Source organism: Hemicordylus capensis, chromosome 4, assembly GCF_027244095.1.
Source record: "Hemicordylus capensis ecotype Gifberg chromosome 4, rHemCap1.1.pri, whole genome shotgun sequence".
In the NCBI taxonomy this organism is placed as follows: Eukaryota; Metazoa; Chordata; class Lepidosauria; order Squamata; family Cordylidae; genus Hemicordylus; species Hemicordylus capensis.
The window spans coordinates 44,267,951-44,283,079 of NC_069660.1; the positions used below are offsets into that span (position 1 = coordinate 44,267,951).

A 15,129-nucleotide genomic window follows, 5' to 3' on the forward strand; every position below is an offset into this window, starting at 1 on the left:
ACTGAGTTCAGAGATCTTTCGGAAAACTTTCCTTGTTTTTCCGTGTCTATTTCAAGGTCTTTGTCATTGTAGTACTGCTCCTTGTCTCTTCTAACAGCTTTCTGGAATTCCCTATTAAGTTCCTTCCTGAGGTCTTTATCTTTCTTGACTTTAGCATCTCTCCTCTTCTTGGCAATTTCCACCGTCTGTTCTGACATCCATTTTGCTTTCTTCTGTTTCTTGGTCTTTGGCAGTCTCTGCTAATCTGTTGGCAGTTTGCCAACAAATTAGCAGCGTAAAGAGACAAACATCAAGAATGCAGTTGTTTTAATCTGTAAGTGTTACACCACAATGCAAGAAGATTGTGACTGAGAAAAAAATCAAACCTTTATTGCTTCACAGCTCAGCAGATACTTTTACAAGCTTGTTGCTCTCTGTCTGACTATTCTGCGGCTTTTCACTCCCATTTCCCAGAGTTCCACTAGGCTTTTCCTTTTAAATGGACAGTGCATGTTAATATCAACAAAGGCTTAACCAAATTGGATTACATTTCACAAAAGCAACTGCACTCAGATTAAAAAGTGACTGTTGGAGAATATTTAAATGAGCATAACTTTGCATAGAGACATTATAGTCTTTATAACTGATTCAAATTTCAGGACTTTTGGAAGAGAAATGATATGACCTTTTTCTTTGTTGTCATCTGGTTTATCTTCTTCTTCCATGGAAAATATGACAATCTGTCAACATGTATTGTTTAAAAGCTCCTCCTTGTGGTGTATCTCTTACACAGTAAATGGTGCTCATGATTCCACCGCATATAAGGCTTTAAGACGCTATCCTTTCTGCTTGAACTTTAAAACGTATGTGTATCTTATATAAACTTATATGTATCTGACATATAACTGGAAACACAGTCAGCAACAAATAAGAACAGAGACATTCCTGCTGGAGATAACAACGGTTTGGCCTGGCCTCCCCACCCTGCTCATGAAGGGAACTAGTTCATATAACAGCACAAGATATTCTTATGGTTTCTGGTGAATGCAAAGAAATACATGTTAAATTCTGCAAATGTAAGCAACCAGATTTTTAGTGGCGAGTAAAAGAACAAATGTTTAAAAACCTTAAATTTTTAAAAAAAGAAAAATGGCAGCATTCAGAAACGAGTGGGAGAATATTTTAGTTTCCCAGGATATTCTGCTCCTGATCTGAAAGTCACTGTTCTTCAACACAGAAACTTCAAAGACAGGCTCAAACATGACATTGCTGAACTAAATTTTATCAGTATGTTTGAGCCTATTGGTTTAGACCTCAGTGAAGGCAATGGTTTCCTTTCCCACTACAGTTGTTTAAATTAGCATAGCAAAGCTAGGAAATTTGTTTTATCACCTATGACTGCTGTGTTGAATGGTCACTGAGGTTTTCTTGTATGTTGTTATATATCTGAGCTTTATGTAGAATTGTCACAAGCTGTATCTCTTGCATTTCATGGCCACTTGGCTCCATTGTGGTAAATGGTCATTGTGCTTTTCTTATACATATACATATTTGAGCTTTACATAGAATTGTCACAAGCATGTGACAAGAGGGGGGAATTTTGTGTGTTCTTGTTGATGTTTCTTTAGGCATTTTATTTCTAATCTTCCCAATAGTATCTTGTTTCTCTGAAATTATGTTCTCTGAAAATCCAGTAACAAGGGAACTCACATCATATGGGTCTTCAGGAGTGGTAATGGGAGTACATACAAACAGTGTCACTCTCAGTTGCTATTGTTACTTGAACACTGAACAATTAAAAGTTTATTTGTTACAGTAGGGGCAAAGCAAGGTTGGAGTGGGCCTAGGGACAAAAAGTGAAGATGGACCCCCTTGCTCCCTTTCTTCTTTGTTTCCTCCACCCCCATATATTTTTTGCAGAAAAAACTGTAAGGAGATGATGAAAACAAGATTTTTAGCATGCCCTTTCTTTCCCTTCTATGCATATAATATCATACCCTCTTCATATATGCATACACTTCCACACACATACTTGTACACACATATTCCCCAGCTCAGAAACATTTTTAACATATGCCTACTACTGTGACCTGATACTGTATATGCATGCATACAACCCCTAGCAATGTTCCTATCCCTATTTGCCCATTTGTGTTCTCTCTCTCTCTTTCACACACAGGGGCAGAGCCAACATTGGGCGAACGGGTTCAAGGAACCCAGGCCGCTGCCAATTGGGGGCTGTGCCTCGCAGCCCCAGACACACACCCCACGTCTAACATCAGATGCGGGGGTGTGATTTCGCTCCCAAATGTTTGCAAGCAAAATTGGCCAGAGCAACTCTCCTTGCCTTTTAAAGGCAGTGTGGCGCTCCTGGCCACACTGCAAATGTACCACTGGCTGATTTCACTCCCAAATAGGGCCGGACGATCCCATTTGGGAGCAAAGCCACGTCCCCTGCATCTGACTAAACATGCCCTTCATCATATGTCAGACGCAGGGGGCAGGGCTGTGACAGAACCTGCACACACACACACACACACACACACACACACACACACACACACACTCTTGAGGCTACAAGCAGTCTTCAAGCCCTAGTCTTCAAGCCCACTTAATAAACCAAAAAGCAGAGAAAAACAGAAAAAGACCTATGTTGTTAGAGCATTTTTCTTCCCTTTTATTATTTTTAAAGCTTTTAATACTTTTTGTACTGACTAATTTCCTCACAAGCAGAGGTACACCTAGGTAATTTTGGAGCTTGGACCTAAAGGCCTTTGGAGGCCCTCCCACTGCAAGTTAAGCATCATTTTTTAACACGTAGGTTCTTGAGGGCACAAACCACACCACCCAGGACAGACTAAAGAGGATTTGGGGGCTCCCAGGGTGTGTGGGGGCCCTGGACCAGCCCCGAAGTCCAGGGGTAAGAGCACCTCTGCTCACAAGAAGGTATACTATTGGGGTGGGGAGGGTTTGTATTAGAATAGTTTTGGCTTACATTTGGCACCTCTTTGTGCTGCTTTGAATTTTTTTTTAAAGTTTAAAAATATCTCTCTCTGCTATGTTTAACATTTTGAGAACTTGTTTGAGAACAGACCAGCCAATAAACTCCACCAACCTCGCTCTCACTCTTACATTCTGCTTTCCTTTCCACGGAGAGGAAAACAACTCATTGCAAGTTCAGAGGGGAAGATCAGATGGGTCAGGGCTTCTGGGGAAGAATTCAATCATTTTAAATCATTTTTAAAAAGTTAAAGATCTCTCACAAAAGCACAAACAAGGGATTTGGGATAGGGAAGAGACACACCAAGGGAGGCTTCCAGTTGGAGATGCGATCTCTCTCTCTCGCTCTCGCTCTCTCCAGGGGTGTAGCAAGGTTGGAGTGGGCCCAGAGACAAGATTTTGAAATGGGCCCCTCACTGATATACACACACAAACACACTTCACAATATATAGCGCACTCACACTCACATCCCCATTATGAATATCGTGAATATCTAGTTCACAGGGGTGGATCCAGCAGGAAATTACAGGGGGTGCAACAAGAATTCCCCCCACCATAAAAGATTCTACCCCCATATAAATATTGGGGCTTGCATTTTCTCTCTCTTGCAAATGCACTATGCCAGGGGGCGCCACTAGCGCTCGTCTTTCTGAAAGCCTTGCAAGCGACGACGGGGGCAGGGGCAGCAGAGCGGAGCTCTGTCGCCCCAAGAAGATTTTAACAAGGAACAGCGCCGGAGGGGGAAGCGCGGCGGGGGTGGGTAAGTACTACCACCACCCCCCTTCCGGACCGGGGGGGACTCCGAACCTTGCACACCCCTAAGGAGGAGCTCCCCCCCCCTTACCTCCAGTTTGGGGTGGAATCCCAATCTGGATGTAATGGGGGAGGAAACGGATTCTCGGTTGGGTGAGTGGAACTCACTACAAACCGTGGGTGCATTTCCAGGTTTGGGGACAAAATTGGAACTGTGGTTGGGTCTGGGAACCGCGGTTCCGATAATTCAGTCAGCAGTGGGGGCAAACTGGAAGTGAGTTCACCTGTGGTTTGGTGTGATGTCTGAAGACTTCCCCTCTCTCTGGGTCTTTAGTTCCAGCTGAACTCTCCCCACTTTCTCCCAGCAGTGCAACTGTCATTTCTCCTGAGGAACGTGTCTCCCATGCACAGGTGCAGACTCTGCTGGGTGCACTTAGAAAGAGTTTTAACCCTTTCATGACTGATAACTCTTTACAGTTAATTCTCTAACTTCATTTCATCACATTTATGTAGAATTGTCGCAAGCTGTATCTCTGGCATTTCATAGCTATTTGGCTCCATTTTATGGCCACTTGGCCATGGGTTGCTCTGTACCCATGTATGTGTGTCTGTGTGTCGGTATGTCTGGTTTGCCTGCCTGCCTATCACACACATATAACATAACATAACATAACATAACATAACATAACATAACATAACATAACATAACATAACATAATTAACATAACAACTGAGGATAATATATCATCCAGCTGATGAAGTAGGCTCTAATCCAACAAAATGTTCGTCACAATAAATTTGTTAGTCTTTAAAATGCCAGAAGACCCTTTGGACCAGTTAGGACAAAACTTTGCTTGACCTGCTGACCCCACTCTCTCAGCACATTGTTCCTTAATTGTGTTGGGAGTGGTTCAAATTGCTTATCTAGATGAGGTCCAAATACTAGTAGTATATGAATGAATGCAAAAGGGGAGGCTGAGACAAACTGTGCCCCCGCATGATTAAGGAATTGTGCACTATGGCTGGGGAAGAGATCTCTGCACTCATATCTTTATAATGTGGGGTGACCCAGAGGCAACATATTGTTTGCTGTTTGCTGTAACAGACTAATATGGCTATCCCGCTGAAAGTTGTAACTCTGTCTAATCTATCTATCTATCTATCTATCTATCTATCTATCTATCTATCTATCTATCTATCTATCTATCCATCCTATTTTAATACTGCTTGATATATACATCTCTAAGCAGTGTACAAAATTTAAAACACAATATAAAACAGAGTAAAAAGAGTTAAAATTTCACAAAATACAGTAAAAAAAACCTCAGGAAATAAAAACAAGTTAAACAGTTTAAAATTAATTTCAGTTAAAAGCCTGAGAAAACAGGTGCATCTTGAGGATCTTCCTAAAAGCAAACAGAGAAATAGATGCTCTTATTTAAATGGGGAGCATATTCCAGAGCCCCAGGCCAGCCAAAGAGAAGGCCCAGTTGCCATCAAACAAGCCAGCAGCAGCCGTAAGTGGACTTCTTCAGAAGATCGTAATAGGTGATAGGATTCGTGGCAAAAAATGTGCTTTCTTAAATATCCTGGGCCCAAGCCATTAAGGGCTTTGTATTTCACCCAGAAATATATCGACAGCCAGTGTAGTTCTTTTAAAATTGGTGTTATATGGTCCCTTTGGGTTGTCCTAGTCTGGCTGCCGCATTCTGTACCAATTATAGTTTCTGAATTATGTACAAAGGCAGCCCTATATAGAGTATATTACAGTAGTCAAGCCTGGAGGTTACCAGCATATGCATCACTGTTTTAAGGTCATTTACTTCCAGAAATGGACATAGCTTGTGTATCAGCTGAAGTTAATAAAAAGTGCTCTGGGCCACTGCCTCAGTATGAGAAACCAGAGAGATTTTTGGATCCAGGTGCACTCTCAAACTATGTACCTGATCTTTCAGGGGGAATGTAACCCCATCCAGATGTCGTAAATCTGTTGGCTCGGCTGACCTGACAGGAATTCACAACCCCTTCAGCTCTACTTTTGTGAGTTAATTAGAAAGTCTGGAGATAAGAGTAGCAGCTTGGCTGCATGAACTAAAGCAAAAATTGACTCTCAAAGAAAAATAGCGTAAACAAAATAAAGTCCCTTGAACTAAACTAGGAACCCCCTTCTACAATAACTGAGTAATAACTGAAATAATGGAACAAGGAATGAACAGAACAAGGAAAGGCTGAAACACGAAAGGTTGGATAATTCTTAAGTATGCACACTGTCTGCGATAGGCAACATTGCTGACAGTAATCTGTGCCAAGAACAGTCTGTTTAATATAGGGCTCAAGATAACCGGCAGCCAATCAGGCTTTCCTGACTCAGCACTCCTATTTCCTCTCCTGTGAGATCTTGCGCCTGCGTGTCTCCCACTGAGCCTTTCTCTTGAGATGTCTTCTTAACATAGGTGAAATTCTAGCTTCCTCCTGATCAGTCTCCTCAGCCCTCATGTCTGCCAGCTGTTCCAACTCAGCTCCAGAGTCTGTTCTCCCAGCCAAATCCTGCTGCTGTGCCTCTGAGCCTGTACTCCCAACTGAGTCCTCCCGTTCCTCCTCTGACTCTTCTGACTCAGTGGTCTGAGCCATGACACGAGATCAGGCAGATCTAAACCATCTCTCAGGTCCCGACGGCCCACACTCAGTACCTACATCTTATTTGGATTCAACTTTAGTTTGTTATCCCTCATCCAGCCCATTACCGCCTCCAGGCAGGCATTTAGGGAATTTATGCCATTTTCTGATGAGGTTGATATTGAGAAATAGATCTGGATATCATCAACATATTGATAACACCCTGAACCAAACCTCCTGATGATATGATATGATACAATATGATATGAGAGAGGAGAGCTGGTCTTGTGGTAGCAAGCATGACTTGTCCCCATAGCTAAGCAGGCTCTGCCCTGGTTGCATATGAATGGGAGACTTGATGTGTGAGCACTGCAAGATATTCCCCTCAGGGGATGAAGCCTCTCTGGGAAGAGCAGAAGGTTTCAAGATCCCTCCCTGGCTTCTTCAAGATAGGGCTGAGAGAGATTCCTGCCTGAAACCTTGGAGAAGCCACTGCCAGTCTGTGAAGACAATACTGAGCTAGATAGACCAATGTTCTGACTCAGTATATGGCAGCTTCCTATGTTCCTATGTTCCTATCTCCCAGCAGTTTCACGTAAATGTTAAAGAGCATTGGAGACAGTATGGAGCCTTGTGGAACTCCATACTATAGTTCCTGCTTTGCAGAGCAGCAGTCTCCAAGTGACATCATCTGCAATCTACCAGAGAGGTAGGAATCAAACCACTGTAAAACAGTGCCACTCAATCCCACCCTCCGCATGTGATCCAGAAGAATACCATGGTTGATGGTATCAAAAACAGTTGATGGTATCAAAAACAACAAAAGGATCAGCAGAGTCACACTCCCTTTTTAGATAACCAATTGGAGATCATCCATCAGGCTGGCCAAGGCAGTCTCAACCTCATAGCCTACTCCAAACATGGTTTGAAATAGGTCTAGATAAACTATATCATCCAAAACTGGCTGGTTGCTACCACCCACTTACTCATTTTGCCAAGCCATGGAAGATTAGAAATGTGTCTGTAATTAGCTAATTCCAAGGAATCCAGTGCAGGTTTCTTCAGATAAGATCTAATAAACACTTCCTTATGACAAGGAGGCATCCTGCCCTCCCTCAGAGAAGCATTTATAATATTTACCAGACCCTCTCTGATAATTTGATGACCAGATGAGATTAGCCAAATTGGGTAAGGGTCAAGAGAACAGGTTGTAGGACGCACAGTCTGAAGCAGTTTGTCCACATCCTCAGGAGTCACAAACTGAACATGATCCAATCTAATCCTATAAGAGGGGTTGCTGGACACCTCCACAATAGACTTTGCAGTAACTGTGGAATCCAGATCGGCCCAAATACGAGATATTTTATAGCAAAAAAGTCATTGAAAATGTTACAGCAACTGTCTGATGTTCAAAATATATGTGCACATACAGTGGTGCACATTTCCCCCCTTCCCAGCTGGGGAGAAGAATCATGTGTTAAGTGGCCCTAAGAATTGAGCAGATAAAGCAAGAAAGTTAGATAGGAACATAGGAAGCTGCCATATACTGAATCAGACCATTGGTCTATTTAGCTCAGTATTGTCTACACAGACTGGCAGCTTTGTCTCCAAGGCTGCAGCCAGGAATCTCTCTCAGCCCTATCTTGGAGAAGCCAGGGAGGGAACCTGAAACCTTCTGCTCTTCCCAGAGCGGCTCCATCCCCTAAGGGGAATATCTTACAGTGCTCACACTTCTAGTCTCTCTTCATATGCAACTTGGGTGGACCCTGCTTAGCTAAGGGGACAAGTCATGCTTGCTACCACAAGACCAGCTCTCCTGGTCTTCCTGGTATAAAGTAAATTGCAGCTTCTTGCTATAGTATGTTGTGCTCCTCACCAATCTTACAATTAAAAGTGAGGTTATGAGAGCCACTTTCATATTGTTGTTTCTTCTTTCCCCCCTCTGTTCTGTTCAACATAGACATTAAAAATAGTGCTGGCATTAGCCAGCAGCTTGGGGGACCCTTTCTATGATGACTCAATTAATCACAGTGTGAAAGAAATGATGAGGTAAGTCCAAATTATAATATAATGAATAAAAGAACATTGATCCTTTTTTATATTGACATATTTGTATCACTTAGTTCAAAGATGGCCAATACTGTATTCTTGGGGGGCGGGCACTCTATTCTCCAGGTAATGGTCCAGGGCCTGGAATTATCTGAGCCCCTTATGGATGTCAAACTCTGTAAGGAAGTTGACATCACCATGCAGTAAAGACATCAAAGATACAGGCCAACATGATGAGTAGTCTTCCTCTGGCATTTCTAAAGTGTTAGGGCTACTGCGCTCATAAAAGGCAGTCCTAGTTGTCTTGCACACGAGTGCTCTCATGGAGCTACTTAAAATTAATGCTGTCACAGTTGTGCAGTGCCACTTCCATTAGGAACCATGGAAGTAGCATTGCACAAGTGTGGCAACACTATTTTAAAGGAATTGTGCAAGGGCACTCTTGCGCAAGACCACTGGAGCTACCTTTTCTAACACAGCAGCCCTGATGTGATGGAAACACTGAAGGAAGACTGCACATCATGTTGGCCACTGAGTACAAGCACTCAGATGATATTATTAAAATGTTTATATACCACTTCTCAGCCAAAGTAGTGCTCAAAGCAGTTTACATGGCAAAAGGTGTCCCACAAGGACTAATCACCATCATAAACAGAACATAACAGAGCATAGCATCCTTCCTATTGACCATTTGCTGGTGCCCTGTTTAATTTTAGATTGTGAGCTCCTTTGAGGCTGGGAACCATAATTTTATTTCTTTGGCTGTGTAAAGTGCTTTGACAACTTTTGTTGTTGTTGAAAAGCTATCTATAAATGATGATGATGGTGATGATGTTTATAATAAATATGAGAATCACCACTTCAGGGTGCTTCTTTGCCCTGTTAGCAGGGCTTCATATGGTCATTGAGTGTGGGTGGGGCTGAGGAATGAACAAAGCATCTTGAAAGAGCTCCTCAATAATAGATTGGAAGAGGCACTTTGCTGTTTCACAATGCAAATGAGATAGCAATGCAGTAAAATGTATATGATACACTTAGTGACTCATTCCTTTTCCCCTTTGCATGTGAAAATGAGTTATTTTTTGGAAGGACCAAGGCAGGACCAAATCCACCCTGTGGGCAGCCTGTTTGGCCATTAACTCATCATAGATAAATTCTTGTTCTACTGAGACTGCATAATGTGAGCAGTACAGTGTGTACAATGAGACTGCATAACCCTATAGTGCCTAAATGCAATGTTGTTCAAATTGTCTTAATGAGCTCTCATATTCCAGAAAGCTTCACAAGATCCTCGTATTCTCTTTGCTCTAGCTTTGTTTCAATGGAGTGGATGTGGAGACTGTACTTCACTTAACAGCAGCAGCTTTTTTCCTGTTGGCATTTATCAGGACCATATACCATATAATCTGTGCATTTTGTATCACATTAATTGATAGCTTTAATATAATAGACATCTTTTTATTCTAGCACACATTTTGTGTTTGATTTATTTGTTAGAAATCTTTGCAAGGTGGATTTTTGTTTACTTATAGTTAAGGCTGTCTACCACTTTTTTGTTTTTACAAAAAATTCACCGTTGATTTTCGTCTCTTTTGTCAATGTAGTAAATCCAATGCAAACTTCCTGCGTCAACTGATTAATGACTCCCAGTCTTTCCCTTCTGATCCTCATCTTCCACATTTCCCCATGGAAAGTGGCCCCTCCGCTAGCCAGGTCCTTGTCATGGGACCTGATGACTACATTGTTGCTGTTGTAAGGTAAGAGATAGGTTGACTCCAGAGTGGAGAAGTTATATGAAATTAGGGCTCTTCACATACATATTGTATATATATAAAATACATTATATTATATGCACAAACACATGTCTTTATGCATGGACACATGTTTGTGTGAATGACTGGTTAAAAAGCCAACACAGGAACTGGACTGCTCAAATGTAGAGCACAGATTGCATGTACTGCTGTACGTACATTGAACAGTGTGTGAATAACCATATGCTCACAGAGCTTAATTATCTTGTGTATACAGTACACTGCCTGTACACATGTTGAACATGATGTGTGAACAGAGCAATGTCCACCAAAGATGAAAATAGGTTCCCTTCAACCCGCAACCTTTCCAAAGCAGCAAAGCAGGGAGCAGTTTTTATAAATGTGTGCTAACTTTACTGGGTCAGGTACCATCAATGAAAAACTTTGAGAAACTTTTCCTTAATTTGGGCCGAGGAAGAAGTAACTGGCTTATATTTCCAAATGTTCAACCACTCCTGATTTGTGCTTCTCTGTTGAAAATCATTTCCCCAAGATACTTTGAGGCCAGGTAGAGGGTTAAATTTGTGGTTTATAATCAGCTCATATAATTTCAAAACCACTCCTTTAAGGGAGTCCGAGGCTCCCAAAGCCAGGATTTCCTTTTCCTTTTTAAAATTCTGTTTTATTGAGTTTCCACAAACTTTAAACAAGAAAATAAAAACAAACAAATCTCTCCACCCCCAGCTCTTCAAAGGCTGAAATTTCCAGGTTAGTTAGGACATATAACAGGCTCACTTAAGACAATATAAACTTATAGTTATTTTTCTTACTCCGCTTTTTCGAGTTCAGCTTTTTCAAGTTCACAGTGATCGCTAAGTAATCACTGGCTACTATGAAGTGATTCACTTTCTGCTTCCCTTGGAGATCTTGGATTTGCTACACAGTATTGTCCATTATCCCAAAGTTAGAAAACCTGTGCTTTCAATGATCCCATAGAGGCCCAACACTACGTACACCAACAGGAATATGATCAGAAGCCAATTTACTTTGCAGTTGTTTTATACCACCTAAAAGGAGGATATATCTGTTTTTCACCGCTTTTAAAATTTTCCTCTAAATTTAGTAATAAATTTCTTTTATTATTTTACCATTATTGCAATAATAATGAACAATCTTAATAATAAACTACTAATAGAAAAAAGATGTAGAACATGATGTCACTTTTGGGGAGAACAATATGTAAACATTTCCTTGTTTAAACCAAACTGGCATAATGATGTGGGAAACTGACATGCAATTTACTGCACAGTTTCATTGCTGCTGACAAATAAAAAGGCAGTATTTTCAGTCTGGCACTCTTGACTGATGTTGAGAGACCTACTGTGGATTCCAAAGAGAAGCAAAGGGTGTTCAGAAACTGGGCAGGATGAGGGATTTGAAATCCGTAAGCTCTAGGGTGAGGTTTATCACTTGGTGGGTTTGTTTTCTCACCCAGTGTTTTTTGTGCTTCCCTTCAGTTCCTTGAACCGACCATTTGGAAGTGGAATAATGACTTCCTCTGGAATCCTTCTGAACAGCCAGATGCTGGATTTTTCTTGGATGAATGAAACAGCGAACCATTCTTCTCTCAGCTTGGTAATAAATTATGAAATTCATCTGACAATTAATCAGATAAATTATGAAAATAATCTGTAAATGGATGGACAAGTGTGACACAAATTATTACTGAGGTGTAGGGTTGCTTCCACTGTAGAGTTGTTTAGCATTGCTGAGGCAATACTTTTTTACCATTAGGTGGAATTGGCATTAAAATGGTTATTCTGCATAGCACTTAATACAGGGATATAACCAGCTATAAAATATACTCACGAGTAAATCACGTTCAACAAAGGTCTCCTTCAATGTTTTTGAAATATTAAAAGATTAACGAGCTCAACTTGAATTTTTGAGCTGCTATTATGGTAAAGTTTTCTGAAAGATGGGTGTTAGATGTTTGGACAGGGGGTGCAATTTCAGTGCTTGCCCTAGGCACTATTTTCCCTAGATACGCCTCTGAATGTGACGCATTGTTATTAGAGTAGGTGTTGTGGATGGTATCCTGTTCAATCCAATTATTTGGAAATCGGAGAAGGTATTCCTTCTCTCCCCCCTCAGAAACACAAAACTAATGCAAGGGAACAGGATCCTATATGGAGGAAAACAATATGTTTAATTGTGTTTTGGGAATTTCTCTTTTGTACAGAGGAATTTTATTCAGCCAGGGAAAAGGCCTTTGTCTTTCTTACTTCCCACTGTTGTTCGGCCATCGGAAGGCATGTGTGGGACTTACCTTTGTTTGGGAGCCAATGGGGGAGACAAAGCACTGAGCAGCATTACACAGGTAAGTCCTGAACACTGTGGTCTGTTCCCCCAGAAGTTGCATGCCATTTCCCATTGGGGGATATTCATACTTGGGTCTAACAAGGCTGCCTACGTCAGCAGTTGCAGAAAGAGTTTGAAGAAAGAGCTGTTGAACCAGTAAAGGAGCCTTTCTGGGGGGTACTGGGCCACCAGAGCTCCAGGGCTCTTTCAGGGAGATGACTTCAGGAAGGGTGACAAGCTCTGGCTCCTAAGGGTCTGTTGGATCATCTTTGGATCACTGGCCCCCAGTATCTAGGCCTCCTAACTTGCTTTGCCTGGCCACTTCATTCCGGTCAGTAGTACACAATTTTTTCTGTCGCCAGCCTAATCATGTTTTGCCCCACTCCTACTTTTTCCTTGGTTCTTGTTCCTTTTTTTGGAGCAAAAATTAATTTATTTAATGTAGCATCTTTTTATACAGCCCCATATACAGATTTCTATATGGTTTACAAATGTAAAAATCACAAACAGCAATTAAAATATTAAATCAATTAAAACAGTTCAAACATAACTAACAGTGATCTTTAAAAGTTTTGAGCTAAAAGCCTGGTTAAAGAGGTACTGTATGTCAGGTGTTTCTTAAAAGCAGAGATGGGGAGGCTCTAATTCTGTTTGGAAGTGCATACCAAAATCCTGGATTCAACTCCATGTCCCTACCATCCATTGTTTCCTTGGGTCTTGGCTTAACCTATTAACCCATGGCCAGTGCCCTTTTGGTCCTAGGTATTTAGCCCCTCTATAATTTAGGCCTTCCTAGCACCACTGTCTCCCGCCTCATAGCATACAACTGCACTGTGAGGTTTCCCCAAAAAAACCTCTTACTTCATGAGTTCTTTCTTCCCTCAGTTCCCTGCGTTCTTTGCCCTTTTCCTCAAGCTTCTTTTGCTTTCACCTAACCTTCCCTTAGGTTCCCTTCTTAATCTACTCTTCAGTTATTCACTTCCATCTTGTCTGCTGACATCCTCTCCTTTCGTTCTTCTACCTCCTGTGCAATGTTTCCTCTTGTTTTTTTCACCTATGTGCAGAATGGGTTTTGTTCCAAGCAGGTAGCAGCATCAAAGCACTGTGTACATACATGTATTCAGAATGGGGCCTTCTTGATTCAACTTGAGCAGGGTCTAAAATTAACTGAGCGGACATTTAAAAAAACACTTATGTGTGCATGCACAAGCGTATGCCTTAAAGAGAATACTGCTCCTGTGACCTCTTCCAAGACCTCAGCCTACCACACAACACTACTCCTTCGGGCAGTTCACACAGTTTGGGAGCTGTGCATGCTCTCGTTTGCGGATTGTCAGCAAAAAACAAAGTTAAAGGCACTGTCAGGGGCGTATCTAGGGGTAGGGCAGGCAGGGCACGTGCCCTGGGCACCACTTGAAGAGGGGGCGCCATTTTGTAAAATTATTTAAAAAAAAAAAAAAAGGCTGCCAAAAACAAAATGGCTACTGTGCATGCTCAAATGGCCTCTGTGAGGCCCTAGGTCATGCCAGGCCTTGCAGAGGCCATTTGAGCATGTGCGGTGGCCATTTTGTTTTCAGTGGCCATTAAAAAAAGATTTTTAAAAATGGCCACTGCACATGTTCAAATGGTCCCTGTGAGGCCCTAGAGGCCAGCGGAGTGAGGGGGAACCTTTGCAAAAAACCCCAGCCTTTAAGAAGCCCCCCAAAGGGGCTACAGGTATAAAAATAATAATAAATAAAGTCACTGTACACATATTCAGATTGGCACTATGTACAGAGAATCAGGGCTTGTGAATACTGAGCTGATGCTTATGAGCTAGGATTGTATTCATTTGCTCTTACTTTGCTTCTTGTGATAAGTGAGTTAAATATGATGTCTTGCTAATATGGCTATTAATGGTGAATTTGTCTTTGAATCAGTGTGAAATCCTTAATATTAAGGCCCACTGGGAGTTTCTTGCTCTCTTTTTCTCATTTTAACTGTCTTTCTGAAAGACTAGAATATATTCCAAGCAGTGACACAGTTTACTCTGCATATCCTTTAATTATTTACAGAGTATCTGGGAAAAGTCAAATTCTCCATTTATTTTTAAAACTTATGTAATAGTGATGCTGCAATGCATAGTAGAGAATTAGACAGGCACTTCTGTTTAGTTTTCCAAGTACACCTCCACATAGTATTTGGGTATTTCATGAGCCCCAGCATACTGAAATGTGTAGTTTTCCAGCATTTTTTGGTCTGGCTAAGTCCACTGCTAAAATAGTTTTTGAAAGATTAAAAGATTAACGAGCCTGACTTGTATTTTTCAGCTGATATTATGGTAAAGTTATCTGAAATATGGGTGTCAGATGCTTGGACAGGGGGTGCAATTTCGGTGCTTGCCCTAGGCGCTATTTTCCCTAGATACGCCTCTGGGCACTGTCCACATGTGTGTGTTTAGCAGCAGCTGGGTCAAATGACTTTTCTTTCTACCTCATTCAGCAGCTAGGTATAGATGGTGAGTAGGAGGGAGCCCTCCAGCCCACTGCTGCACATGATCGCAGATGGTGCCTCCAGCCTTGCTTTTAACTGACAGATGATTGGCAAACAGGAATGCGCACAGATCCCAGATTACGTTAG

The 15,129-nt window shown here is 41.6% G+C and overlaps 1 protein-coding gene across 4 annotated transcripts in view; it reads left to right on the forward strand.

Annotated features, from left to right (window-relative positions):
- Positions 1 to 15,129, forward strand: part of GGT7 (gamma-glutamyltransferase 7) — an 80,473-nt gene that overhangs the window by 49,784 nt on the left and 15,560 nt on the right. For all 4 annotated transcript variants that reach the window (XR_008305932.1, XR_008305933.1, XM_053244604.1 and 1 more), the window contains exons 10-13: positions 8,310 to 8,398; positions 10,003 to 10,155; positions 11,667 to 11,784; positions 12,392 to 12,529. Coding sequence is in view for 2 of the 4 variants with exons in the window: in XM_053244604.1 (XP_053100579.1) it covers positions 8,310 to 8,398; positions 10,003 to 10,155; positions 11,667 to 11,784; positions 12,392 to 12,529 (498 nt within the window). In the remaining 2 variants the exon portion in view is untranslated. The remainder of the gene's footprint in view (positions 1 to 8,309; positions 8,399 to 10,002; positions 10,156 to 11,666; positions 11,785 to 12,391; positions 12,530 to 15,129) is intronic.